At 50.9% G+C, this 24,495-nt stretch overlaps 1 protein-coding gene across 1 annotated transcript in view; it reads left to right on the top strand.

Moving 5' to 3' along the window:
- Nucleotides 1-24,495, top strand: part of ryr1b (ryanodine receptor 1b (skeletal)) — a 65,810-nt gene that overhangs the window by 22,674 nt on the left and 18,641 nt on the right. Inside the window, 58 exon segments of the mRNA XM_062473545.1 lie at nucleotides 222-305; nucleotides 458-617; nucleotides 756-903; nucleotides 1,303-1,508; nucleotides 1,632-1,806; nucleotides 2,084-2,292; nucleotides 2,701-3,047; nucleotides 3,431-3,560; nucleotides 3,677-3,837; nucleotides 3,990-4,155; nucleotides 4,333-4,419; nucleotides 4,887-5,113; nucleotides 5,255-5,699; nucleotides 5,839-6,375; nucleotides 6,517-6,717; nucleotides 6,801-6,912; nucleotides 7,045-7,188; nucleotides 7,294-7,567; nucleotides 7,724-7,841; nucleotides 7,952-8,084; nucleotides 8,193-8,287; nucleotides 8,435-8,570; nucleotides 8,908-9,094; nucleotides 9,717-9,828; nucleotides 9,922-10,042; nucleotides 10,209-10,378; nucleotides 10,547-10,767; nucleotides 10,901-10,991; nucleotides 11,141-11,281; nucleotides 11,620-11,783; nucleotides 11,876-11,954; nucleotides 12,047-12,136; nucleotides 12,246-12,389; nucleotides 12,494-12,571; nucleotides 12,649-12,724; nucleotides 12,817-12,940; nucleotides 13,213-13,328; nucleotides 13,433-13,500; nucleotides 13,700-13,821; nucleotides 14,122-14,171; nucleotides 14,888-14,948; nucleotides 15,069-15,195; nucleotides 15,275-15,383; nucleotides 15,542-15,623; nucleotides 15,832-15,962; nucleotides 16,134-16,454; nucleotides 16,786-17,026; nucleotides 18,451-18,538; nucleotides 18,689-18,781; nucleotides 19,129-19,143; nucleotides 20,865-21,035; nucleotides 21,204-21,263; nucleotides 21,388-21,522; nucleotides 21,676-21,788; nucleotides 22,050-22,146; nucleotides 22,366-22,472; nucleotides 22,568-22,619; nucleotides 22,881-22,940. Coding sequence (XP_062329529.1) covers nucleotides 222-305; nucleotides 458-617; nucleotides 756-903; nucleotides 1,303-1,508; nucleotides 1,632-1,806; nucleotides 2,084-2,292; nucleotides 2,701-3,047; nucleotides 3,431-3,560; nucleotides 3,677-3,837; nucleotides 3,990-4,155; nucleotides 4,333-4,419; nucleotides 4,887-5,113; nucleotides 5,255-5,699; nucleotides 5,839-6,375; nucleotides 6,517-6,717; nucleotides 6,801-6,912; nucleotides 7,045-7,188; nucleotides 7,294-7,567; nucleotides 7,724-7,841; nucleotides 7,952-8,084; nucleotides 8,193-8,287; nucleotides 8,435-8,570; nucleotides 8,908-9,094; nucleotides 9,717-9,828; nucleotides 9,922-10,042; nucleotides 10,209-10,378; nucleotides 10,547-10,767; nucleotides 10,901-10,991; nucleotides 11,141-11,281; nucleotides 11,620-11,783; nucleotides 11,876-11,954; nucleotides 12,047-12,136; nucleotides 12,246-12,389; nucleotides 12,494-12,571; nucleotides 12,649-12,724; nucleotides 12,817-12,940; nucleotides 13,213-13,328; nucleotides 13,433-13,500; nucleotides 13,700-13,821; nucleotides 14,122-14,171; nucleotides 14,888-14,948; nucleotides 15,069-15,195; nucleotides 15,275-15,383; nucleotides 15,542-15,623; nucleotides 15,832-15,962; nucleotides 16,134-16,454; nucleotides 16,786-17,026; nucleotides 18,451-18,538; nucleotides 18,689-18,781; nucleotides 19,129-19,143; nucleotides 20,865-21,035; nucleotides 21,204-21,263; nucleotides 21,388-21,522; nucleotides 21,676-21,788; nucleotides 22,050-22,146; nucleotides 22,366-22,472; nucleotides 22,568-22,619; nucleotides 22,881-22,940 — 8,512 coding nt within the window.

The following is a 24,495-nucleotide window of genomic DNA, read 5'->3' as shown; positions in this document are numbered from 1 at the left end:
GAAGCGTTCTGTTGGGCACCGTGGCAGAACAAGTCTGTTACTGAATGTGCTCCTGTGCTCAGCCAGAATGTTCCGTAGTGGGTGTGCAGTGTTGTCCAATGGGGCCAATAGTTTGGCCTCCATTCTCCTTTCTGTCACCTCCTTAGACTGAGTCAGCTAGCTTGAAACACTGCCACAAACACTGGTTCTAGGCAGTAATACTTGTCACTGTGGTGTTGCAGGACTCTGCTAGCCCTAGGGTGCCATGTGGGGATGGGAGATGAGAAGGCAGAGGAGAACCTGAAGAAGATCAAGCTGCCCAAGACGTGAGTGTTTCAGCCGAGGATATCTGGGCCACGCGCCCAATATCAGGCTCTTGTTCAGAGCTTCCTGTATGTTCCTCTGAAAAACAACAAACATTGTCCTGCCAATAACTGTCTGTACTTGGTCTGTGCGCCCGCCCCCTCCACCCCCACAGCTATGTGATGACCAACGGGTTCAAGCCTGCCCCGCTGGACCTGAACCACGTCAAACTGACGCCCAACCAGAACCAGCTGGTCGAGAAGCTGGCAGAAAACGGGCACAATGTGTGGGCAAGGGACCGGGTGCGACAGGGGTGGACCTACAGCATTGTTCAGGTACCTTTCAACCCGTTCCCTCCATCTAAATCTGTAATATCGGGATCAATAGGACAACCATAACTACCACCAAATTCCATAAAATAGCATTGTTGTCATAGTTACTCGTGCATCGCTGTTCTGTGCTCTTTATTCAAGGACATCATGAATAAGCGGAACCCTCGTTTGGTGCCTTACGTCCTGCTGGACGAGAAAACCAAGAAGACCAATCGAGACAGCGTCAACAACGCAGTGCGCACTCTGATTGGCTACGGGTACAACATCGAGCCTCCAGACCAGGAGATCAGTAAGTCTCTGCAGGGTTTCCTGCAGCACTTTTCAGTTAAGGCGGCTGCCTAAGCAACACACGCCTGCCGCCTTAACTACGTAGTCAACACAAACAACCCGCCCCCCCCTCCCGGTCTGACGGCAAACCCCACCCTACCACCTTAACTAACCAAATTTCTGCAGGAAAGCCTGCTCTGTGTTGCCTTTGTGGAATGCTCACATTCAGGACAGGGTCTCCTCACCCACTGAGGCCCCTCTGCTGGTGGAGCACAAGTTGACGTTGCTCGCCTGCTTGGTTTGCGTCATGTTCTATTGAATTAACTTAAAGGAGGTGGTTAGACCATCTTTCCGGACAAACCGACAGCCTGGAAAAACCTGATCTGATCCTCCTGTGCCACCCGCCTGTCTCTTCCCCCAGGCGGCCATGGAGACGACAACACCAGGGGGGACAAGGTGCGCATCTTCAGGGCGGAGAAGTCGTACGCCGTGACCCAGGGGAAGTGGTACTTTGAGTTTGAGGCGGTGACCACGGGGGAGATGAGGGTGGGCTGGGCCAGGCCCAACGTCCGGGCCGACACGGAGCTGGGAGCGGACGAGCTCGCCTACGTCTTCAACGGCAACAAGGTCGGTTCCCCCGGCCTAGCGGGGGGCGAGCTGGATCTCACATACCGTACTGTTAATGACCCTGAGGCTTGGTTGTAACCTTTGACCTGTCCTCCCCCTGTCCTCCCCCCCCCCCCCCCCCAGGCTCAGCGCTGGCATGTGGGCAACGAGCCGTTTGGCCGTCAGTGGTTGTCGGGTGACGTGGTTGGCTGCATGATAGACCTGACTGAGCAGAACATCATGTTCACCCTGAACGGGGAGATGTTGATCAGTGACTCAGGCTCAGACATGGCCTTCAAGGACATCGAGATCGAAGAGGGTAAGAGATAAACTCTACTCAGTCCATTGGAATAACTGTTGTGACACTTTTTCAGGCTCAGTTCTAATCAAATTCCAAGTCTAAAATCTAATTACAAAGTTCCAAAAAACCGCACGGAAACCGGAGCAAGGTTTGAAGCATAGAAATGTAATTACGGAAGAATGCAAATCAAAGAGCGCGCAGGCTCCCTCGGGAGGGATTACCACACTGTCTTTGTAGTTACTTCCTGTTTGGTGATGCGTGAGGTGAACCGCTAACACTGATCCCTTTTCTCCAGGCTTCATCCCTGTGTGTACGCTGGGCTTGTCTCAGGTGGGAAGGATCAACCTGGGCCAGAACGTCAGCAGCCTGCGCTACTTCGCCATCTGTGGACTGCAGGAGGGCTTTGAACCCTTCGCCATCAACATGAAGAGGGACATCACCATGTGGTTCAGCAAGAGCCTTCCCCAGTTCATCCCTGTGCCCACAAACCACCACCACATCGAGGTACTGGTTATTAGGGGTGGGGGGAAAAATCGATTCACATTTGAATTGTGATTCAGTCTTCTAGCGATTCACATCGATTTAGTTTTTTTGTAATGTTATTATTATTTATATTTTTTATAAAAAATATTTTTTTATTAAAAAACTCAAAAAAATCGTGAAAATAGATTTTTAATCGATTTGTGACCCCAAGAATCGATTCGAATCGTGAGGTTCCAAAAGATTCCCACCCCTACTGGTTATCACACACAGAGAGACTGTGTGTAACTTGGCTTGGAAAGGGGTTTGAATCAGTCAAAAAAATCAAGACTTAAAGACGATTAAAGGACAAAATCAAAATCCTTTGTACATGTATGCATTTCATTTCTGATCTAGTTTTTTTGACTGGTCAAACTCTCTCCATCCTTCCAGGTGTCCCGTGTGGACGGGACAGTGGACAGCGCCCCCTGTCTGAAGCTCACGCACAAGACCTATGGCTCCCAGAATGCCAACACCGACATGCTGTTCCTCCGACTGAGCATGCCCGTCGAGTTCCACGAGACGTTCAAAATCACGGCGGGCGCCACGCCCCTTACCCGCGCCCTCACCATCCCCGAGGATGAGGTCCTGGAGGTGGAGCCCGACTCGGAGTTCGAGGTGCTGAAGAAGTCCGCCAGCCGGAAGGAGCAGGAGGAGAAGGAGCCTTCGGTGGCCAAAGAGGTGGCGGGAAGCTCGGAGACCGAGAAGGACAACGTCTCGGAGAAGGGGAAGAAGAAAGGGTAGGCTACAGTTGTACCTGCGTGGAGAGGAAAGGCTCAAAAGAAAAAGAGCGATAACATTTAGTCATTTTACATTTAGCAGACGCTCTTATCCAGAGCGACTTACAAGTGACACAAGGGACATTCCCCCGAGGCAAGTAAGATGAAGTGCCTTTCCCAAGGACACAACGTCATTTGGTTGGCATAGCCGGGAATCGAACTAGCAACCTTCTGATTACTAGCCCGATTCCCTAACCACTCAGCCATCTGACTCCCTTAACGGTCTGAGGTGTCGCTGGAGGCGTGTAGCTTGACGTGTGCAAGGATTGTGAAATGAAGGTCTACTTTTCGGAGACGGATAAGAATGACAAGTGATCATTGTGATGTCTGTGTCCGGCCCCCAGGTTGTTCTCCAGGGCTAAGAAGGCAGCCATGTCCACGCAAACCCCCGCCCCGCCGGCCGTGCCTCGCCTGGTAGAGGACGTCGTCCCTGACGATCGGGACGACCCCGAAATCATCCTCAACACCACCACGGTGAGCTCAGCGTCTTTAGCCACCACCCATCTGATCTAACCTAATTTAGATCTATTTAATTCTAGCCATGAATCTCTAGACTGTGTTTCTAATCGGCCTGAGTGTTCTTTCTGCAGTATTACTACTCAGTGAGGATCTTTGCTGGCCAGGAGCCTAGTGGTGTGTGGATCGGCTGGGTGACACCCGACTATCACCAGTACGACCCCGGCTTTGATCTCTCCAAAGTGCGTAACGTCACCGTTACCGTGGGCGATGACCAAGGCAACATCCATGACAGGTCAGTCTCTTCTCATGGATGAATCCCAATTAGATTTGTGTTCATTTGATGTTTATCCAGACCCGTATTAAGACAGAATAAGAACGTTTTCTTGTACGTAGTGTGTTCCATGTCCATGTTTGACCATTTGTTCCCTTTGGCCCTACCTACAGCATGAAGCATAGTAACTGCTACATGGTTTGGGGCGGAGACATTGGCAACAGCTCCCAGCAGGCACGCTTTAATCAGGAGGACCTCGTGGTTGGCTGTCTGGTCGACCTAGCAACTGGTCTCATGACATTCACAGCCAATGGGAAGGAGATCAATGCTTTTTACCAGGTGAGGCAGGTGGAGCGTATGTATGTGTGTGTGTGTGAGAGAGAATACCTGCGGGGTGTGTTACAAATGTTTCTAAGTGTAGGTGTCGCTCTGTGGAGGAGGGCATGGGGTGAAGAGTTGTTCTGTGAACGTGTACGGTTGTGTAGGAGTAAACAAGTTCTACGTTCTGTGTTCCAGGTGGAGCCCAACACCAAGCTGTTCCCCGCCGTGTTCCTCCAGCCCACCAGTCAGAACCTGATGCAGCTGGAGTTGGGGAAGCTGAAGGTCAGAGCCCTCCTACTCCGCTGCACCTGCCTCTGTCTTTAATCTCTGCCTCTGTAACTGGTGCCTTTTGATCTTTCATTAGTCTGTTTTGTTCAATCCTTTGTCTTTATATATTACTGTTGTCTTGTTTTGCTTGTCCTCACACTTGTAAAGCGACTTTGGGTAAAGCGCTATAAAAAAAAAGAATTATTATTATTATTATTTGAAAATGATCTGATTCTCTGTGTCTTTTGTTTCACTTTCATATGAAATCCGTACTACTTATAGTGGCCACCTCTTTATAGTTCTCCCTCCCTTTCTCTCTTTCTCTCCTTCGCACCTCTCCCTCTCTCTTTCTCTCCTTCGCACCTCTCCCTCTCTCTTTCTCTCCTTCGCACCTCTCCCTCTCTCTTTCTCTCCTTCGCACCTCTCTCTCGATCTCTCTTTGTCTCCCTCCCTCCTTTCGCTGTCCTTCTTTCATGCTGTAGAACATCATGCCCATCTCGGCGGCCATGTTCCGCAGCGAGCGTAAGAACCCGGTTCCCCAGTGCCCGCCGCGCCTGGACGTCCAGATGCTGACCCCGGTGATTTGGAGCCGCATGCCCAACCACTTCCTGAACCCGGAGGTGGGCAGGGTGAGCGAGAGGCTGGGCTGGATGGTGGAGTGCATCGAGCCCCTCATCATGATGGCTCTGCACATCCCTGAGGAGAACAGGTCAGAGGTCAACCTGGGGCAGCTGGGGGGGTCAGTGGGAGTGGGGAGGACAAGGAGGCAATGAGAAACAGACAAACGGTTCCAAAGACACGAGTAAAAGGACCTATATTACCATAGCGTTTCTCCTGTCGTCTCCACCAGGTGTATAGACATCCTGGAGCTGTCGGAGCAGAAGGACCTGATGAAGTTCCACTTCCACACCCTCATGCTGTACTGTGCCGTGTGCGCGCTGGGGAACAACCGCGTGGCCCACGCCCTCTGCAGCCATGTGGACGAATCCCAGCTCTTCTACGCCATCGAGAACACCTACCTGCCCGGGCCCCTCCGCGGCGGCTACTACGACCTGCTCATCAGCATCCACCTGGAGTCTGCCAAGCGGGCTCGCCTGGGCACCAACAGGGAGTTCATAGTGCCCATGACAACGGAGACCCTCAGTATCACCCTGTACCCCGACGCAGAGAAGGCCCACGCCCTTCCCGGGGTGGGCCTCACTACCTGCCTACGGCCCAAACTTCACTTCTCCCCCATCAACTTTGTGGGCACGGACCTGGATCTCTACACTCTTAGCCCCATCTTCCCCCTGCAGGTAAGCGTTTTCAGATAATTATCACTTTGTGACCTCGGAAATAAAAGTGTGTGGCTGTAGCTGAATTTGTTCGAGAATGAGACTCGCTTCGTTAGAGAAGGTCACTTCTGTAATGTACATGGTGCTGTCGTCCCCCCAGGAGCTGAAAACCCAAGCCATCAGCATGTTGACCGAGGCTGTGCTGGATGGTAGTCAGGCCATGCGGGACCCAGTAGGGGGCAGCGTCGAGTTCCACTTTGTCCCCATCCTGAAGCTCATCAGCACCCTGCTGATCATGGGCATCTTCAACGATGAAGACACCATGCATATCCTGAAAATGATCGACCCCAACGTCTTCGGAGCCAAGAAAGAGGAGGGTGAGGGGGAAGAAGCCACATCCAAAGAGGGGGGGGAGGAGGTGAAGGAGGAGGAGGAGGCAGAAGAGGAGGAGGAGGTTGATCTTGAGGATGAAGGGATGGGAGAGGAGGAAGAGGAGGAGTTGAAAGACCTGGAGAAAGAGGAGGGTGAAGTGGAGGCCGAGCCTGAGGTAGGGGGAGAGGTAGAAGCCAAAGTGGATGGAGAGAAGGCAGAGGAAGAGAAAGAAGGCGAGGCAGTTGAGGCAGAAGTGAAAGAAGAGGAGGAAGGCCTGGAAGAGGGATTACTGCAGATGACGATGCCAGAGTCTGTCAAACTACAGGTAGGTCAGCCATCTTAAAAGGCATCTACTGGTAAAAATCCACAAAATAGGCTCAGAATTTACATGTCTGTCTTTCTTTCTCTCTCTCGCTCTCTTTCTCCTTCTCTCTCTCTCTTTTTCTCTCCATCTTTCCGCCCATAGATGTGTACTCTGCTACAGTACTTCTGTGACTGTGAGCTGAGACACAGAGTGGAGGCGATTGTTGCCTACTCCGACCAGTTTGTGTTCGCCATCCAGAGCAACCAGCGCGAACGCTACAACGAACTCATGAGGGCGTTCACCATGAGTGCCGCAGAGACGGCGCGCAAGACGCGCGAGTTCCGCTCGCCGCCACAGGAACAGGTATGCGCGCGGGCTTGGGCGTCAGCGAGTGAGGGGCGTGTCATTGCGGAGTCGATTGACACTCCAAACCCGTGTTTCTCCAGGTCATCTTGCTGACCAACTTCAAGAACGGGCCTGATGAGGAGGACTGTCCGGTCCCCGAGGAAGTCCGTGACACTCTGATAGAGTTCCACAATGACATCTTGCTCCACTGTGGTCAGTTTGGACACATTCCATGGAATGTGTGGATTTTGGGGATGTTATTATGGAGTCAACTCCATAATAACATGAAATAATGTCCATGATACGGACCTGATAAGCGCCTCTTCTCTCCTCCCTCTGCTCCAGGTGTGCACATAGAGCACGAGGAGGCGGAGGAGGAGGTGGACACCTCCCTCAGGGGCCGACTCATCAGCCTGGTGGACAAGGTCAAGAACCTCCGCCAGAAGAATGAGATGGAGGAGCCTGAGGAAGAGGAGGAGGTCAAACCTAGTAAGACAATTCAAACCAATCTCAGATCCATCACGTGCTGTGACGTCACGGTGAAACGTCCTCAAAATCAGCCGTCTCTGAAGGATCTCCTCTCCCCCTCCCCAGGCACCCTCCAGGAGCTCATCTCCCACACCATGATCCACTGGGCCCAGGAGGCCTTCATCCAGAACCCGGAGCTGGTGCGGATGATGTTCAGCCTGCTCCACCGGCAGTATGACGGGCTGGGGGAGCTGATCAGAGCCCTGCCCAAGGCCTACATCATCAACGCTGTGTCGGTCCAGGACACCATGGACCTACTGGAGTGTCTGGGTCAGATCCGCTCGCTGCTCATCGTCCAGATGGGCCCGGAGGAAGAGAGGCTGATGATCCAGAGCATCGGGTGGGTAGAATAGAGAGGTTGTTGATGGGTGATTTAAGTAGAAGACACTATTCGTGAAAGGCTTTGACAAGGTTGTCCATCTGAGGAGAATCCAACGTCTCAGGGTACTGGAGTGTAATGAGTTTCTTTTCCTTTTTTTGGGGGTTCTTCTGCCAGGAACATCATGAACAACAAGGTGTTCTACCAGCACCCTAACCTGATGCGAGCTCTGGGCATGCACGAGACCGTCATGGAGGTGATGGTCAATGTGCTGGGCGGAGGTGGAGACTCCAAGGTGACGCTCCATTTTGTTTATGCTCCTCATCCTAGGGTTTATCAACTTAGCTCAGCGTTCCTTGTGACGTCTTACTGAACCCGAATGTCTCTCTCTCTCCCCCTTCCCAGGAGATCAGGTTCCCCCAGATGGTGACCAACTGCTGTCGTTTCCTCTGTTACTTCTGCCGCATCAGCCGTCAGAACCAGCGCTCCATGTTCGATCATCTCAGCTACCTGCTTCAGAACAGCGGCATCGGCCTGGGTCAGAACCTGTCGTCAGAAGCGCCATGTTTTGTCTTCCCGTCATGTTGGAACCCAGTGGCTCAAGTCAACTTCAATTTAAATGTTGTTGTTGTTGCTCCGCCCCCAGGCATGCGTGGCTCCACCCCTTTGGATGTTGCCGCAGCCTCGTGCATCGACAACAACGAGCTGGCTCTGGCCCTGCAGGAACAGGATCTGGAGAAGGTCCGTTTTTCAGCTTCCGCTTAGCGATCGACATGGATACGCGTGAACGCAACCGCTGTTATGAAGCACCATCAGAGGCACCGAGCTAATGTAGTGTGGTCCATGTCTGTCCGGGCCGACCCTGACCTGTCTGTTTTGGGGCTGCAGGTGGTGACGTACCTGGCCGGCTGTGGGCTCCGGAGCTGCCCCATGCTGCTGTCCAAGGGGTACCCCGACATCGGCTGGAACCCCTGTGGAGGAGAGAGATACCTGGACTTCCTGCGTTTCGCTGTCTTCGTCAACGGTCAGTTCCGTCTATGACTGTTAGGGGAGTCAGGTGGCTGAGCGGTTAGGGAATCGGGCTAGTAATCTGAAGGTTGCCAGTTCGATTCCCGGCCGTGCAAAATGACATTGTGTCCTTGGGCAAGGCACTTCACCCTACTTGCCTCGGGGGGAATGTCCCTGTACTTACTGTAGGTCGCTCTGGATAAGAGCGTCTGCTCAATGACTAAATGTACACTTTTTTGGGGTATTGAGCAACTGAGATTTGAACAAAGGAATCTATAGAGCTCAAGTTCCTGTGTGAAGCAGTGTCCAGAATCTCTGCGTTGACATTCACGACGTCTGTGCCTCCCTCGCAGGAGAGAGTGTGGAGGAGAACGCCAACGTGGTGGTGCGCCTGCTCATCCGGCGCCCCGAGTGTTTCGGCCCCGCCCTGCGAGGGGAGGGGGGCGCCGGCCTGCTGGCCGCCATCGAGGAGGCCATCAAGATCTCCGAGGACCCGGCCAGGGACGGGCCCACGGTGAAGAAGGACAGGCGCTTTCCCATGTAAGATCTCCCTCAGAACAGCACTGTTTCAGTATAGACAGAGATAGGGCTGCACGATTATGGCCGAAATGATCATCACGATTATTTTGATCAATATTCAGATCACGATTAATTATCGCAATTATTTGTTGATTTTAGCCAAAACAAATTTTATTGTCACGTAGGCTAATTATAACTGCCTTCACATCCATATTGTGCTACATTCCTGCTAATTTACAAATATGTGCATCAAAATTAAAAAGGGCCTCTTATTCACCAAAATTCATTGCATCTCCTTAAAGAATAAATACAAATAAAACAATAAAGAAAATGTAGCAAAATTTCAACAGGGCACTATTTTCTATTTTCCATTGTGTAAATATATTTTAGGAAGCAAAAAAAAACATTGATACTATGAACGGAATGACGCATTTTAAATATTGCTCGATCACACAAATTTGATCGTGGGAAGCCAAAATCGTGATTAAAATTCGATTAATTGTGCATCCCTAGACAGAGAGACATATCTCTCTTTTATGAGTTGAAGCCTTTATTGGTCTACTGTACTCAGTAGAGACACATTAGGGGGGGAAAGGAACCTGGGTGTTATTTACATTTGGGTGTTCCTTTGCACGTCCGGTAGGTTCGGTGGGGAGGAACAGCCGGAGGAGAATCGTATCCATCTGGGCAACGCCATCATGTCCTTCTACTCCGCCCTCATCGATCTGCTGGGCAGATGCGCTCCTGAAATGCATGTAAGCAGAAAGGCCGACGATCCCCTTCTTAAGCCTGGAGGGAAGAGGGGACATGTTTCTTCACGGGAGTGACTGACTGCTGTTTGTCCACAGTTGATCCAAGCGGGCAAGGGGGAGGCTCTGAGGATCAGGGCCATCCTGAGGTCTCTGGTGCCCATAGAGGACCTGGTGGGAGTCATCAGTCTCGCTGTCCAGATCCCTGCCTTTGGCAAAGGTTCGAAACAGAGCTGCTGGATATTATTATTATTATTAGTAGTAGTATTATAGCTCTTAATGTATGTTAACTCTTTATACACATTTATATGATAGATTTGAGTTGCTCTTCATGCTGTGCTGTATGTCCAGTGTACAGATCTCTCTCTGTCTCGATCTATTGACAGACGGACACACCATCGAGCCTAAGATGTCAGCCAGCTTCTGTCCGGACCACAAAGCTTCCATGGTGCTGTTCCTGGACAGAGTGTACGGTATCGATAACCAGGACTTCCTGCTCCACGTGCTGGAGGTGGGCTTCCTGCCCGACATGAGGGCCGCTGCTTCCCTGGACACGGTGAGCCTCACACTGAAAGAACCCGGAGTGTCTTCCTCACAACCACAGAACACTCCTGGTTTTTTTTTCAACAGAGTTGATTTCCTTGGCCTTTTCAGTGTTAAAGATGCAAGTTGTTGATGTGTTCTCAGCAAACTCTGAAGTGCTTTCCCCCTCCCTCCCCTCTAGTTGGCGTTCAGCACCACTGAGATGGCTCTGGCTCTGAACCGCTACCTGTGCTCCGCCGTGCTGCCTCTGCTCACCAAGTGCGCCCCTCTGTTTGCCGGCACGGACCACCGGGCCATCATGATCGACTCCATGCTGCACACCATCTACCGGCTGTCCCGCGGCCGTGCCCTCACCAAGGCCCAGAGGGACGTCATCGAGGAGTGCCTGATGTCCCTCTGCAGGTCAGCCGCACAGCCCTCGCCCAGTACTAACCAGGAGAGCTTCCACACACAGAAGTGCAAGCCTTAGCTAGGTTCTCTGTGGTGCTTCGGTCTAGTCGTTGGTCCAGTGTGCTCCAACTGTGTTCCTCTGCAGGTACCTCCTACCCTCCATGCTCCAGCACCTGCTCAGGAGGCTGGTGTTCGACGTGCCCATCCTCAACGAGTACGCCAAGATGCCCCTCAAGGTGAGGGAGAGCGGTCGTCTCTCTGACGCTGGTGGAGGGCGTCGCTTGTCCTTAAAACCCGACGCCGCCGCTACACCATTTTATTCGTTGTTCCGCACGCACGACAAAGCCCAGGGGTTTCGTAACTCTGTTTCCCTGTTCGGTTTCAGCTGTTGACAAATCACTACGAGCGTTGTTGGAAGTACTACTGCCTCCCCAATGGCTGGGCCAACTTCGGGGTGACTTCGGAGGAGGAGCTTCACCTCTCGCGCAAACTCTTCTGGGGCATCTTCGAGTCTCTTGCACACAAGGTGGGCATCTGCTCGGCTGAGCGGTTAGGGAATCAGGCTATTAATCAGAAGGTTGCCGGTTCGATTTCCCGGCCGTGCAAATTACGTTGTGTCCTTGGGCAAGGCACTTCAGCCTACTTGCCTCGGGGGGAATGTCCCTGTACTTACTGTAAGTCGCTCTGGATAAGAGCTTCTGCTAAATGACTAAATGTAAATGTAATGTAATGCTCTGCCTCCAACAGCATGGGATTCCATCCAACATACTCCTAGGTTAGGTCGATTCTACTATCATTACTGGGGTAATTCCTGTCTTCGTATCTGTCTCTCTCCTTGCTCCCCTCTCTCCTTCTACGTTCCAGAAATTCGATGCCGAGCTGTTCAAGATTGCCATGCCCTGCATCTGTGCCATTGCTGGCGCTATTCCACCTGACTATGTAGACGCCAGCTTCTGTTCCAACACTGAGAAAAAGGCCTCGGTGGATGCTGAAGGCAATTTTGACCCCAAACCTGTGGAGACCACTAAGTAAGACATGATATCAATCATTAAAATGTATAAAAACAGATATGGTGCATTAACGAACACCTCGCATTGATCCTGTGATTGTCCCATTGCAGCACCATCATCCCAGAGAGACTGGACCCCTTCATCAACAAATTTGCAGAGCACACTCATGACAAGTGGGCCTTTGAAAAGGTCAGTCTGTCCTTGTGTCCTCCATAGAGGGCCATCCAGTGTTCTGGAGTATGACTGACTGACCGTGAGCATCATCCTGTGTCTGTTTTCAGATTCAGAGCAACTGGACCTACGGAGAAGTGCTGGATGAAAATGCCAAGACACACCCCATGCTCCGCCCCTACAAGACCTTCTCTGAGAAGGTGAGCACCTTTCAGGAACCAAAAAATAACAATTGTCTTCTCATTGCTACATGCAGTATTTCCTATATATGTACTGTTCAATTCATTTATGAATTTCTGTGTGGTCCAGGACAAGGAGATCTACCGCTGGCCTATCAAGGAGTCCATCAAGGCCATGCTGGCTTGGGAGTGGACCCTGGAGAAGGCCAGGGATGGAGAGGTAGAGGTGGTGAAGCCCACCACCTCCACCCGCAAGATCTCCCAGACGGCTCAGGTAAACAGGGACAAATGCTTCTGTGGAAGTTTCAAACCATCAGTGTTCGTTTTGAATATAGTACAGCTGCTGGTGCTATCTTTCTGTGTGGCTTGTCTCTGCAGGCTACATATGACCCCAGCCATGGCTACAGTCCTCAGCCTGTGGACATCTCTGCTATGGCCCTCTCCAGGGAACTGCAGGTACGTGACACACCATGACTTTACATGACATGACATTGCAGGTACACAATATCCTCACTTGCTCTCCCTCTCTCCAGTCCATGGCTGAACAGCTGGCTGAAAACTACCACAACACCTGGGGACGAAAGAAGAAGGTGGAACTCCAGGATAAAGGTGCGAGTGACGTCTGTCAAAATGATCTTTTCTGTCGGGTGTGGTTGTCTGCTCGTAGTGTGTTGTTAGTTCAAGCTCTGTGGCTTGTTTAGGGGGCGGCACCCACCCCTTGCTGGTGCCCTACGACACCTTGACGGCCAAGGAGAAGGCCAGGGACAGAGAGAAGGCCCAGGACCTGCTCAAGTTCCTGCAGATGAATGGCTTTGCTGTCACCAGGTACCTAGACTCCTCCTCTACAAAACCCATGTGACCAGAAAGAGGTTCAAGCCTTCACATCTTCTGTTTCTCTCTCTCTCTCTCTCTCTCTCTCTCTCTCTCTCTCTCTCTCTCTCTCTCTCTCTCTCTCTCTCTCTCTCTCTCTCTCTCTCTCTCTCTCTCTCTCTCTCTCTCTCTCTCTCTCTCTCTCTCTATCTGTCTCTTTCTCTCTGTCTCTTTCTCTCTCTCTCTCCCTCTCTCGCTCTCTGTCTTTCTCTCTCTTTGTTCCTCAGGGGCCTGAAGGACATGGAGCAAGACATCTCCTCCATCGAGAAGCGTTTTGCCTACGGCTTCCTCCAGAAGCTTCTCAAGTGGATGGACATCGCCCAGGAGTTCATTGCCCATCTCGGTACTGTTGTGAGCGGGAGTAGGGGAAAAGAAACGTCATGAACATGCTCAGTTGCCTACTCTACCATCCTTGGTTGATTTGGTTGTCTCTGTCTCTGTCCTCAGAGGCTGTGGTTAGCAGTGGCAGGGTGGAAAAGTCCCCACACGAACAGGAGATCAAGTTCTTTGCCAAAGTGAGACAGTAACAGCAGGAACACTTCTCATTACCCAGACTAGCAGACTGTGAAACAGCTTTGGAAACAACTGCATCAAAAAACAAAGCATTTTTTAGTTAGTATAATAGTTAATTTGCCTACATTAAGACTTGTTGCATTCAACCACGTAACATAATACTTCTAAAATTGTCTGCCTCTCTGTTTGTCCACGTCCTAGATTCTGTTGCCGCTAGTGAACCAGTACTTCAAGAACCACTGCCTGTATTTCCTGTCCACACCTGCTAAAATCCTGGGCAGTGGAGGCATCTCGTCCAACAAGGAGAAAGAAATGATAGCAAGGTCAGTTGCCAAACAGTCTCAACAAACCGTTCCAATGAGGATAATCCCCTTTTCTCCCTGTCCTTCAGGTGTGTGTACTGTAAACTGTGTACCATGAACCTTGAATCCAATATCTGGCTTGTGTCAGTATCTGTTTGCAGCTCTCCCTCTACTCCTCCATCTCCTTCCTCGTAGAAACCTCCTTAATTTCCTTGACCTCCCTTTTTGCTTTGACCTCACCCTCCCTTCTCCTCCATCTTTCCTGTCCTACCTTGCCCCCCTCCCTTACCTTACCTCCCCTCTTCTCTCCCCCTCCCTCAGTATCTTCTGTAAGTTGGCAGCTCTGGTGAGACACAGAGTTTCTCTTTTTGGTAAGGAAACCTGCATGATGGTCTAACACTTCCATCCTCTGTCTCCACTCTCTTCAACTTTCCATCTTCTGGTTTAATTCTCACCCCCCCCCCCTCCCCACCCTCCTTTTCTAACCATCCTCTCCCTACTCGAGCTCTGCTTCTGCTATGCCTGGTTGTCCTAGCTGCTCCTCCTCTCGTACGTCAGCTCTGTGAAGCTCTGTGTAGCCCTGCGTAGCTCTGTGTAGCTCTGTGTAGCTCTGTGAAGCCCTGTGTAGCTCTGTGTAGCTCTGTGCAGCTCTGGGTGTCTGGTGGTCACTGGCAGTGCAGAGAAGCAGCATGAGTGTTTGTGTCACTGCTGGAGCCTCTGCGTTGGCTCCTCCACGGCGTGTTGTGATTGGCTGACCTCAGGCAACTCTGTAGACGCTTCACCTGCGTTCGTCCATCCACCACCATAGCAGCGTGACATCACTCCCACAGAACGACACGCCGTCACCTGGGTTACAGACAGGCCTAGCAGGACGTCACTTTTATTGGGGAAACCAACAAGCAGATATTTTGTTGTTATTAATCCAAGTTGTTTCGTTTAACGTTGTCTAGTGTATTTTGTCGCAGACTTGTGTGTGTGTGTGTGATTCAGGTTTGGGGGATGGTTACTGTTTTTGGGGGGGGGGGGGTCTTAGCGTCAGTGTTGGTGGTGTTACCGTGGTAACGAAGCGGCTCTGTTTGATCTTCAGGAACGGACGCTGGTGCAGTGGTCAACTGTCTGCACATCCTGTCGCGGTCACTCGATGCCAGGTAGCATATTCACCTCTACTGGATGTAGTTAGTTCCTTTTTATAGCAATTTTTTTCCCCACAGATGTAATAAGTCTCTCTCTCTCCAAGCTGGTGTATCACCTCTATGTCTGTCTCTTAGGACGGTGATGAAATCAGGCCCTGAGATTGTGAAGGCAGGGCTGCGCCAGTTCTTTGAGAGCGCTGCGGACGATATTGAGAAGATGGTGGAGAACCTCAAACTAGGCAAGGTGTCCAGTCGGAACCAGGTGAGGTACATCCCTCCTGTCGTCTTCATTAGTAGTTTCTCCCTGGGCAGTACACTGAGGTATGTGTGTGTGTGCGCAGGTGAAGGGCGTGTCCCAGAACATCAACTACACCACCATTGCGTTGCTCCCGGTGCTCACCTCCCTGTTCGACCACATCGCCCAGCACCAGTTTGGAGATGATGTCATCCGTGAGTTGGCCTCACATTGAAGCAACAATCAAAGACATAAATAATAATAAATAATAATAATAATTGTATTTGTAATGCACCCTATATTAAGCTAAATCTCAAAGACACTATTTTAATGCTGTCTTTACACATCTCTCTCTCACTCTCTCTCTCCCCAGTGGATGACTTGCAGATATCATGCTACCGCATCATGTGCAGTATCTACTCTCTGGGCACTGTGAAGACTCCACATGCAGAGAAGTAAGTTGACGTGCTTTCTCTCTCTGCTGGAGATGAGGTCTGTGTGTGTGTGTGTGTGTGTGTGTGTGTGTGTGTGTGTGTGTGTGTGTGTGTGTGTGTGTGTGTGTGTGTGTGTGTGTGTGTGTGTGTGTGTGTGTGGCTGTAGAGGTTGGGGTGTCCAGTGTGAGATGGTGATGGTGCTGTGTGTGTGTGTGTGTGTGTCCTGCAGACAGAGGCCAGCCCTGGGAGAGTGTCTGGCCCACCTGGCTGCGGCCATGCCTGTGGCCTACCTGGAGCCTGCTCTCAACGAGTTCAACGCCTACTCTGTCTACACAACCAAGACCCCCCGGGAGAGAGCCAGTGAGTCACCGCTACCTCAACCTCTCTCGCCCCCCCTTCTCTTCATGTCGATTTGTATTATGTAACGCACATATCCGGTCCCTGATGTTGTAGTCACTCTGTCCAATGCCCACATTTTAAAGTGTGTTATCGAATCAGTGATCTTACTCACTCTAATCTCCTCCTCCACAGTTCTGGGCCTTCCTAACCAGGTGGAAGAGCTGTGCACAGACATCCCAGAGCTGGAAGTTTTGATGAAGGAGATCGGGCACCTGGCAGAGTCTGGCGCCCGCTACACTGAGATGCCCCACGTGATCGAGATCACCCTGCCCATGCTGTGCAACTACCTGCCCCGCTGGTGGGAGAGGGGGCTGGAGAACTTCCCTGACCTGGAGGACCAGATCTGCACAAACGTCACCTCTGAACAACTCAACCAGCTGCTGGGCAGCATCATGAAGATCGTGGTCAACAACCTTGGCATTGACGAGGCCTCCTGGATGAAGAGACTGGCAGGTGAGTGTGTGTTTTTCAGTCCCACGTCACGTCAAGGTCATGGGTTTGGGTTTGAGACTGTTTGTGAGCCCTTAACCAAAGACAATTTACTTTCATTACATGATAGACAATATTTTATTTTGTTATTGAATTGAAAATTCCCCCTTCAGACATCTTTATTATATTTAGTTCAACCAGGGGGAGGACCTTGAGGGATTTAATCATTGACACTGACCCCTGTGTGTGTGTGTGTGCGTGCATGCGCGCGTGTGTGTGTGTGTGCGTGTGTGTGTGTGTGTGTGTGTGCGTGTGTGTGTGTGTGCGTGTGTGTGTGCGTGTGTGTGTGCGCCAGTGTTCGCCCAGCCCATCGTGAGCAGGGCGATGCCCGAGATGCTCAAGTCCCACTTCATCCCCACCATGGAGAAGCTGAAGAAGCGGGCAGGGAAGGTGGTGGCCGAGGAGGACCACCTGCGCCTGGAGGGCAAGACGGAGGTGGACAGCGAGGAGGGCACCATCAGGGACGAGTTTGCAGTGCTCTGCAGGGACCTGTACGCCCTCTACCCCCTCCTCATCCGTTATGTGGACAACAACAGGTACTTTAGGGTTAGCCATGCCTGGTTTCTGGTGTAGCCATACCCACTCACACCTTCATACAAACTCAATGACAGGGTTTCTTACTAGATTTTCTATCTGGACAGTACAGTGAGGAGTCGTTTCTTTTCAATAAAGCCCACTTTTATGAAAAGATGTTCAGCGCTAAGTAGCGCTGGCAGCCATGGGAGGGCACCTCCCGGAGGCCCAGTCCGATGCTGCTCTGGTTCTGCATGTCGAGCCACACACACAGAACCCAGGAGCTGTGAGACCCTGACGAATCCCTCGCCAACGCTCTCCGCGTTGCCACGGCCACCAGGGCTCCTCACAAGCGCAGGGACTTCCTCTTGGGGGTGGAGTCTCCGGAGCTCTCGGTGTCGGCCTTCCTCTTCCTCTGACCAGAGGGGGCGCTCTGAGCCGGCTCCACCGTCCCAGAAGGCTCTGCTTCTGCGCGACCCGCCCTCCCTCCTGGGCGGAGCCTGATGTGACACATCAGGGACAAGCCCAGGCGGCCGTCTCTCTCGTAGTGGGAAAGCCTCCACTTGTCCTCCACGAGATCCCCGCGACTGCTGAAGATCGGGGAGCAGACCAGGAACGGGAAGTCCTGATTGGCCAAGACATGAGTCCCAGGGTTGGCCTGAAGCACCAGCTGGCGGTAGTTGTCAGGGTGGAGGGGTATGGGATAGATGATGTTGTTGTGGCGGTAGCGGAGGCGGTGAGCGCGCGGCAGGAAATGAGGTTCCTTGTTCTCGTCGTGGTGGCAGAAGCCAGTGCCAGGCCCGTACCAAAAGGTCGGTACTGTGTAGTCGAGATTTCCACACCCCACAACTTGTGGCATGAAGGCATGCTTGAGCATGGAGAACAAGCGCACTCCTTGGGACGTCCTCAAAGGCACGATCCCCAGGTTGTAAAGTTCCATATGCAGAGTCTGAGGCTCGGTGAAGTCTGGAGACATGGCCTTCATTTTCAAGGACATTATTTCAGTAATTCTAGGTGGACTCGACATCTTGGAGAGAGAAAAAAAAACTTGTAGTGGGCTGTACTATTCGCAAGGCAGTTGTGATATGAAGTAACTTTTCTGACTTTGTCTCTCAAAATCCTAATTGCCATGGAAACGATTAAACATTTAAATTAAACATTCCATATACAGTATCTGTTCCGAGGAAGGGCATTGTGACACGCTCATGACATCACAGGATTATGCAATTTTAAGCACTGAATTAAGATGGAGGACGCATCATTAAATAAAGAAATGAATGAATGAATACATAAATGACTGCATCAGACCAACTGACTCAGAAACTAGATCTGAATATACAGACCCTTTCCCCTTAAACAAATTAAAACACATTTCCATACACACACAAGCCCTGTTAACATGTTGTGTAACAGGTGTTAACATGACCTGGGTGGTGTTGTGTAACAGGGCACGATGGCTGACCTGTCCTGACCCTGATGCAGAGGACCTCTTCAGGATGGTCGGAGAGGTCTTCATCTTCTGGTCCAAGTCACATGTGAGTCCCCTCCCTCCCTCTCTTCCTCCCTCCCTCCCTCCCTCCCTCCCTCCCTCCCTCCCTCCCTCCCTCCCTCCCTTCCTCTCTTTCCTTCTTCCGTTCTCTGTCCTCCCACCTCTTATTGCGTCTTTCGTTCCTTTAATTCTTCAGAACTTTAAGCGTGAGGAGCAGAACTTTGTGGTGATGAACGAGATCAACAACATGTCCTTCCTCACTGCTGACAGTAAGAGCAAGATGAGCAAGGTGAGAGCTGACACACACTACTAATGTCCTCATATAGTGTATATACACACTGTATACACACACACACACACCACAAACCTAACATAAATATTAAGGGTTTCATTTACATAAATAATGTATTGCTTATTTTCTAAACAAACATTTTTAAATGTTCTAATGCTTCCTAGTCCTGAGGACCTGTCCCATAGCGGGGCCCTGTGCGTGTTACGTAATTCATTCAACATCTCTACTTCCTGGTCCCAGGCGACCAATTGGGTTTCATCCCCTGGTCTCAGGCCTACTGCAGGAATGGTGTTAACTGTGTTCTCTCTCTGTGTTCTGTGTTGGTGACGGCGCGGGGCCGCTAGTCCGGAGATGCAGAGGTTAGACTGTGTGTGTGCACGAGCGCTGTGCTGACCGCATGGCACACCTGGGGATGAGGGGGCTGTTCATCAATCTGAATCTGAATCTGAATCTGAATCTGAATTCGGTTTATTTGCCATGTAGCTCTCCCGCTGATTAGTGCGCAGCTACAAAACGCTGACACCCAGACTCTGATGTTCCCACACACGCACACACACTTACACGTATACACGTGCAGCGGTCGTGTGTGTGTGTGTGTGTGTGTGTGTGTGTGTGTGAGAGGTGGGGGTCTGGAGAAGCTTGATGAACGCTCTCTGCTGTAGGTTGTAGTGACGTGACGGTGCGGGGTCCATGGCGCTCGGCTCCGCGGCCAGCCCAGACCAGTCGAGTCTGGAGTGTGATGCCCGCCGCAGCCGAGTCTCATCGCCCTCACTCTGAGTTTGACTGGTTTGCCTTCCTCCAGGTGGTTCCTGATGGGCTCCTGGCCAAGGCTGTGCACACCCTACCCTGATTCAGGGTGCTGCTGATGTGTTGTTTGATTTTTCAGCTTTGGTGATGATGTTCCTGGGCAGGTGGTTCAGGGCGGAGGGGGGAGGGGGGGGGTGAGGGGGGGGGGGGAGGGGGGGGTTTGGTTCTGTCACGTTCCCCATCAGCGTCCATGACAACGTCAGTATCGTAACCTCCTCACCACCAATCTATCCACTCTCACTCCACCAATGACCAGGAAATTAAGAGACTGCCTTTCAGCTGGTGCATCATGGGAATTAGAGTCTTCATCATCTTCAGCTAGAACTCCATCACATTCACTAATATATACCTTATTTTGCCCCTCCCTTTCTAATTCAACTATAATGTCACTAAGAGGAGGCAGACTGACACAGAAGGGGTTTAACATCTTCATATCTTACCTTACTTACTAAATGTTATATAAGTTAGTAAAGTCTTTAGAATCCACCTCCTCTCCCCTGCTGTGAGTTGGTCATTACTGGAAAAACTTCTGTTATCTGATCACTGCAGCACCTCACTCTGCTATCTGTCTATACAAGACACACACACCACACACACACACACACCCTGCAAACAAACACACACTGCACACACACACACACACACACACACACACCCAAACACGGCACAGTCACTGAGGAAGGTGCTGAGAGGCCAGACAACAGTCAGTAATGAGCTCTGGCAAGGCCAGGACAGGAGAGTGAGCTGAACCCTGTAGCATTGTGCTGCTCCTGGTGTGCTGTGCTGGGGGTGGGCTTCTCCACACTACACCACTAACAGTGAGCATCGTGTGACACTACTGTATCCGAAGCACGATTTGTGCTAACACCCATAAGCACAAGCTGCACTTTAGAGACGAGAGTGTGACCTGGAAGATGTAGTTGGATTTGTAGTGTTTTTAAATCATCTTCTGACTTTCCGCATGTTTTTTTGTGTAACTTTTTTCCCAACACCCCCTATTTATTACTACATTCATACACCAGCTCACTTTATAATATCACTATGACCTGTGTTCATAACAGCCCCATCATTGACTCATGTTAGACTACTTTTTGGTGTTTATAAGTAAGAGGACTTATAGAAAAATAAATATATCACATTTGCAAAAGGTAAGTCCCCACAACAGAACATCTTTAATGAGACTCCACCCACTCTGATCCAGGTCGCAGTAACATCAGGTTGGTGTTAGACACCCACTGGAATGGTACGGTCTGACCCCACCGTCTCTTCCTAGGCTGGAGGCTCGGATGTGGAGCGTACCAAGAAGAAGCGCAGGGGGGACCGCTACTCGGTGCAGACCTCCCTCATCGTGGCGGCCTTGAAGAAGCTTCTGCCCATTGGCCTGAACATGTGCTCCCCCGCGGACCAGGAACTGATCAACCTGGCTAAGATCAGATACTCTCTGGTACAATGCTGCAGAACTGCTTCTGTCCTTCTGCAATGTTATCGTTGGACTGTCAGATATAATAGATCTAAAGCCTCCAATCTTTGACCCAGGGGGGGTCATCATTTAGGTCATCATTTCATCATGTGTGACTGGCTGTCCTCTGTCCCTTACTTTGTTCTCTCACAGAAAGACACGGACGAGGAGGTGAGGGAGTTCCTGCAGAACAACCTTCATCTGCAGGGCAAGGTGAGAAGATCTCTCTCTATCTCTCTCCATCCATCGCTCCCTCTTGGAGCAGCTTGTCTGTGTGGCCAGTGGTGTGGGCGCAGAGTGGGCAGCCGCTGATGACTGTGCCTTGGGGACCCTCTAGGTGGAGGACCCGTCCATGCGCTGGCAGATGGCCCTGTACAAGGAGACATGTGGGAGGGCCGAGGACGCAGAAGACCCAGTGAAGGTGGTGAAGAGGGTCCAGGAAGTGTCAGCTGTCCTTTACCACATAGAGGTGGTGAGTAGAAGCACACACACACACAAACACACACACACACCATGAACCATGACAGTAACAAGGCCTGGAACTATTCTGCCTCCAACCGCCTGTTTTTCCTCTCCTTCTTCCTCTCTTTCCTTCTCTCTTTCCTTCTCTCTTTCTCTCTCACAGACAGAGCGTCCGTATAAGTCGAAGAAGATGGTGTGGCACAAGCTGCTGTCCAAACAGCGTCGCAGAGCAGTGGTGGCCTGCTTCAGAATGAGTCCACTCTACAATATCCCTAGGTGAGGATCTTCCTCACCCGTAACTCTCGCCTCACCCTTCTTCCTGACACGGACCTCCCTCCTCAACCCTCGTCCTCCCCCCCTTCACTCCTAACTCTCTATCCTTTCCTCCTCAGCCCTAACTCTCTATCCTTACTTCCTGACTTCCTAACTCCATCCACAGGTGACGGTCTTCTCCAGCCAATGAAGGACCCGTCCACAAAACCCATTAGCCAATAAAGGTTCTAAATTAGGGTTCCTCTCTCCTTCTGTCTCCATCAGGCATAGAGGATCCAACATGTTCCTGAACGGATACAAGCGTAACTGGCTGGAGAACGAGGGCTACTCCTTTGAGGACAGGATGATTGACGACCTCTCTGTAAGCTCTCTTGTCTTGCAGTGTTTTGATAGAAGTGAAGGAACATTCTAGAAGTGAAGGAACATTCTAGAAGGGAAGGAACATTCTAGAAGTGAACGAACATTCTAGAATGGAAGGAACATTCTAGAAGGGAATGAACATTGTAGAAGGGAAGGAACATTCTAGAAATGTTTCACAAAGCCCCCCCCTAACCCTCCATCCCCCCATCGTCATGTTTAGAAAGCCATGGAGCAGGAAGAGGAGGAAGAGGAGGAGACGGAGACGAAGCCAGACCCTCTCCACCAGCTCATCCTTCATTTCAGCCGCACGGCTCTCACAGAGAAGAGGTGAGACACGCGCACGGCTCATGCTTGTTAAAGCCATAGAGGTCATTCCGTCAGTTGTTAGAAAAGGGTTCATGTGTTTTGCTGTTTCATTGCAGTAAACTGGATGTTGACCACCTGTATATGTCATATGCTGACATTATGGCAAAGGTGAGTGTTTTTCTTCTGGTTATGATATTACAGTGTACTATGCTGTCATTAGAGATATCTAACTAGAGCGCTTCCCCCCATCCCCATTTTTCCCTTCTTTCCCCCTTTCCTGTCTTTACTCTCTCTCTCTCTCTCTCTCTCTCTCTCTCTCTCTCTCTCTCTCTCTCTCTCTCTCTCTCTCTCTCTCTCTCTCTCTCTCTCTCTCTCTCTCTCTCTCCTCCCCCCACCCCACATTCCTTCTCTCCCTCTCTCTCTCTCCAGAGCTGCCACATGGGTGAGGAGGACGAAGGGGGAGAGGAGGAGGGGGAGCCAGCCTTTGAGGTGCGACAGACAGAGATGGTATGGGGGGGCCAGGGGCTGGGGACAGGGGAAGTCACCGAAGAAGCATCTCGCCACGAGTGACGTACACAGCGCCATCATCACACCCCGCACACTCCCCCCGCTGGCATATCTCTCTCTCTCTCTTCCAGTCTTCCTCTCTCACACGATCTGTCGATTTGTTCCTGCTATGGTGGACTGACTTGTGCATTCCTTTGCTGGACTCTGCCCCGAAGTCTGTGTCTTGGTCTTAATTACCCGTGTCTCTAAAAACATGCATGACGGAGTGCAGAGATGGTGCGACTAAAGACAACAAAATGTTGCGTAGATTCGAAAGTCTAAAACTAGATTAGGAGTGTTTAGAACCTCGACTCACAAATTCCAACCCTGTGATTTATTTCAATCATTCTCGTCGTTGATTCATCTTTGAATACTGAAACTTCTTGGTGATAAACACCTAAATGGTCTTCACATGTAACAATCCTAGGTGTACAGGCTTGGATAATGTGATGAGGCAGAGGTTAAATGTTCAGTAGTGATATATAGATATACATCGATATAGATCGATATAGACTATATCTATAGCTGATATAGCTTGTTCTTGAGGGCAACGTTTCATGTCTGTTGAAGAATGAACATCCACTGTCTCTTCATGAGAATCACAAACCTTCTCTCAGTGACAGTTGACAATTATGATACGTTACTGTAAATTCAGAGATGCTACATTGCCCTCCTTTTCTAGGTTTAGCAGCTACTCAGATGATGATAAACGTGGATTCCCCATGTGACCTAATGTGAATGATGCACACTCTGTACAGAAGTCCTTTTCCCAGAGCCAGATTGACTCTGTGCCTGTGATTACTACCTTACTGTTAGTCAATCAGCTTACTCTAAACTTGCACACCCCCCCCCCCTACCTCTCACAGCCCCCTCTACTCACCTACTAGTCAGGCTGTGCATTCCTGTATCTGGACTGATCTTGATTCTAATAATAACCTCGGGTATCTATCGATTTTGTTTGTCTTTACCTTGAATTGGACTTATTATAACAAGCCTCCCTCTCTGTACTCACCAAGGACTACAGTAAAAGCCTGCACAGTCAGCCAGACATACACTCAAACAGAAACACACGCACACACACACACATGCACAGACTTGCAAATGCACGGAAGCACACACACAGTGTACACACCATACACACACACACGGTGTAGTGTAGATTCACTTAAATCACCGTGAGGACACAAGCCCTCTGTAGCCCAGAGAACCATCTCCACTGTGCCTCACCTTGGGTAAACCACGGTCAGGCCTATGAGGGAGGGAGGGGTGGCTAGAGAGGGGGGGGTGGGGGGTGGGGGGGGGTTGGTGGAGGTCCTTTGGGTGGGGAAATTGCATTGTGTATTTGTGTGGGTGGATCTTGCATAACACTGTAACTTCTGTCAACAGGAGCTGATTGCCATTTGCTGTGATACCGTGTCAGAGTTAGCCATGAGGCGTTAGCTAGGTTAAGAGTAGCACGCTTGTTCCGCTAAAGTGACTCAGTAAGGTGTTCTAAAAG

Source organism: Osmerus eperlanus, chromosome 11, assembly GCF_963692335.1.
Source record: "Osmerus eperlanus chromosome 11, fOsmEpe2.1, whole genome shotgun sequence".
NCBI lineage: Eukaryota > Metazoa > Chordata > Actinopteri > Osmeriformes > Osmeridae > Osmerus > Osmerus eperlanus.
The sequence above is the reverse complement of the archived record's forward strand: the minus strand, read 5'-3'. Positions and strand labels throughout refer to the sequence as shown.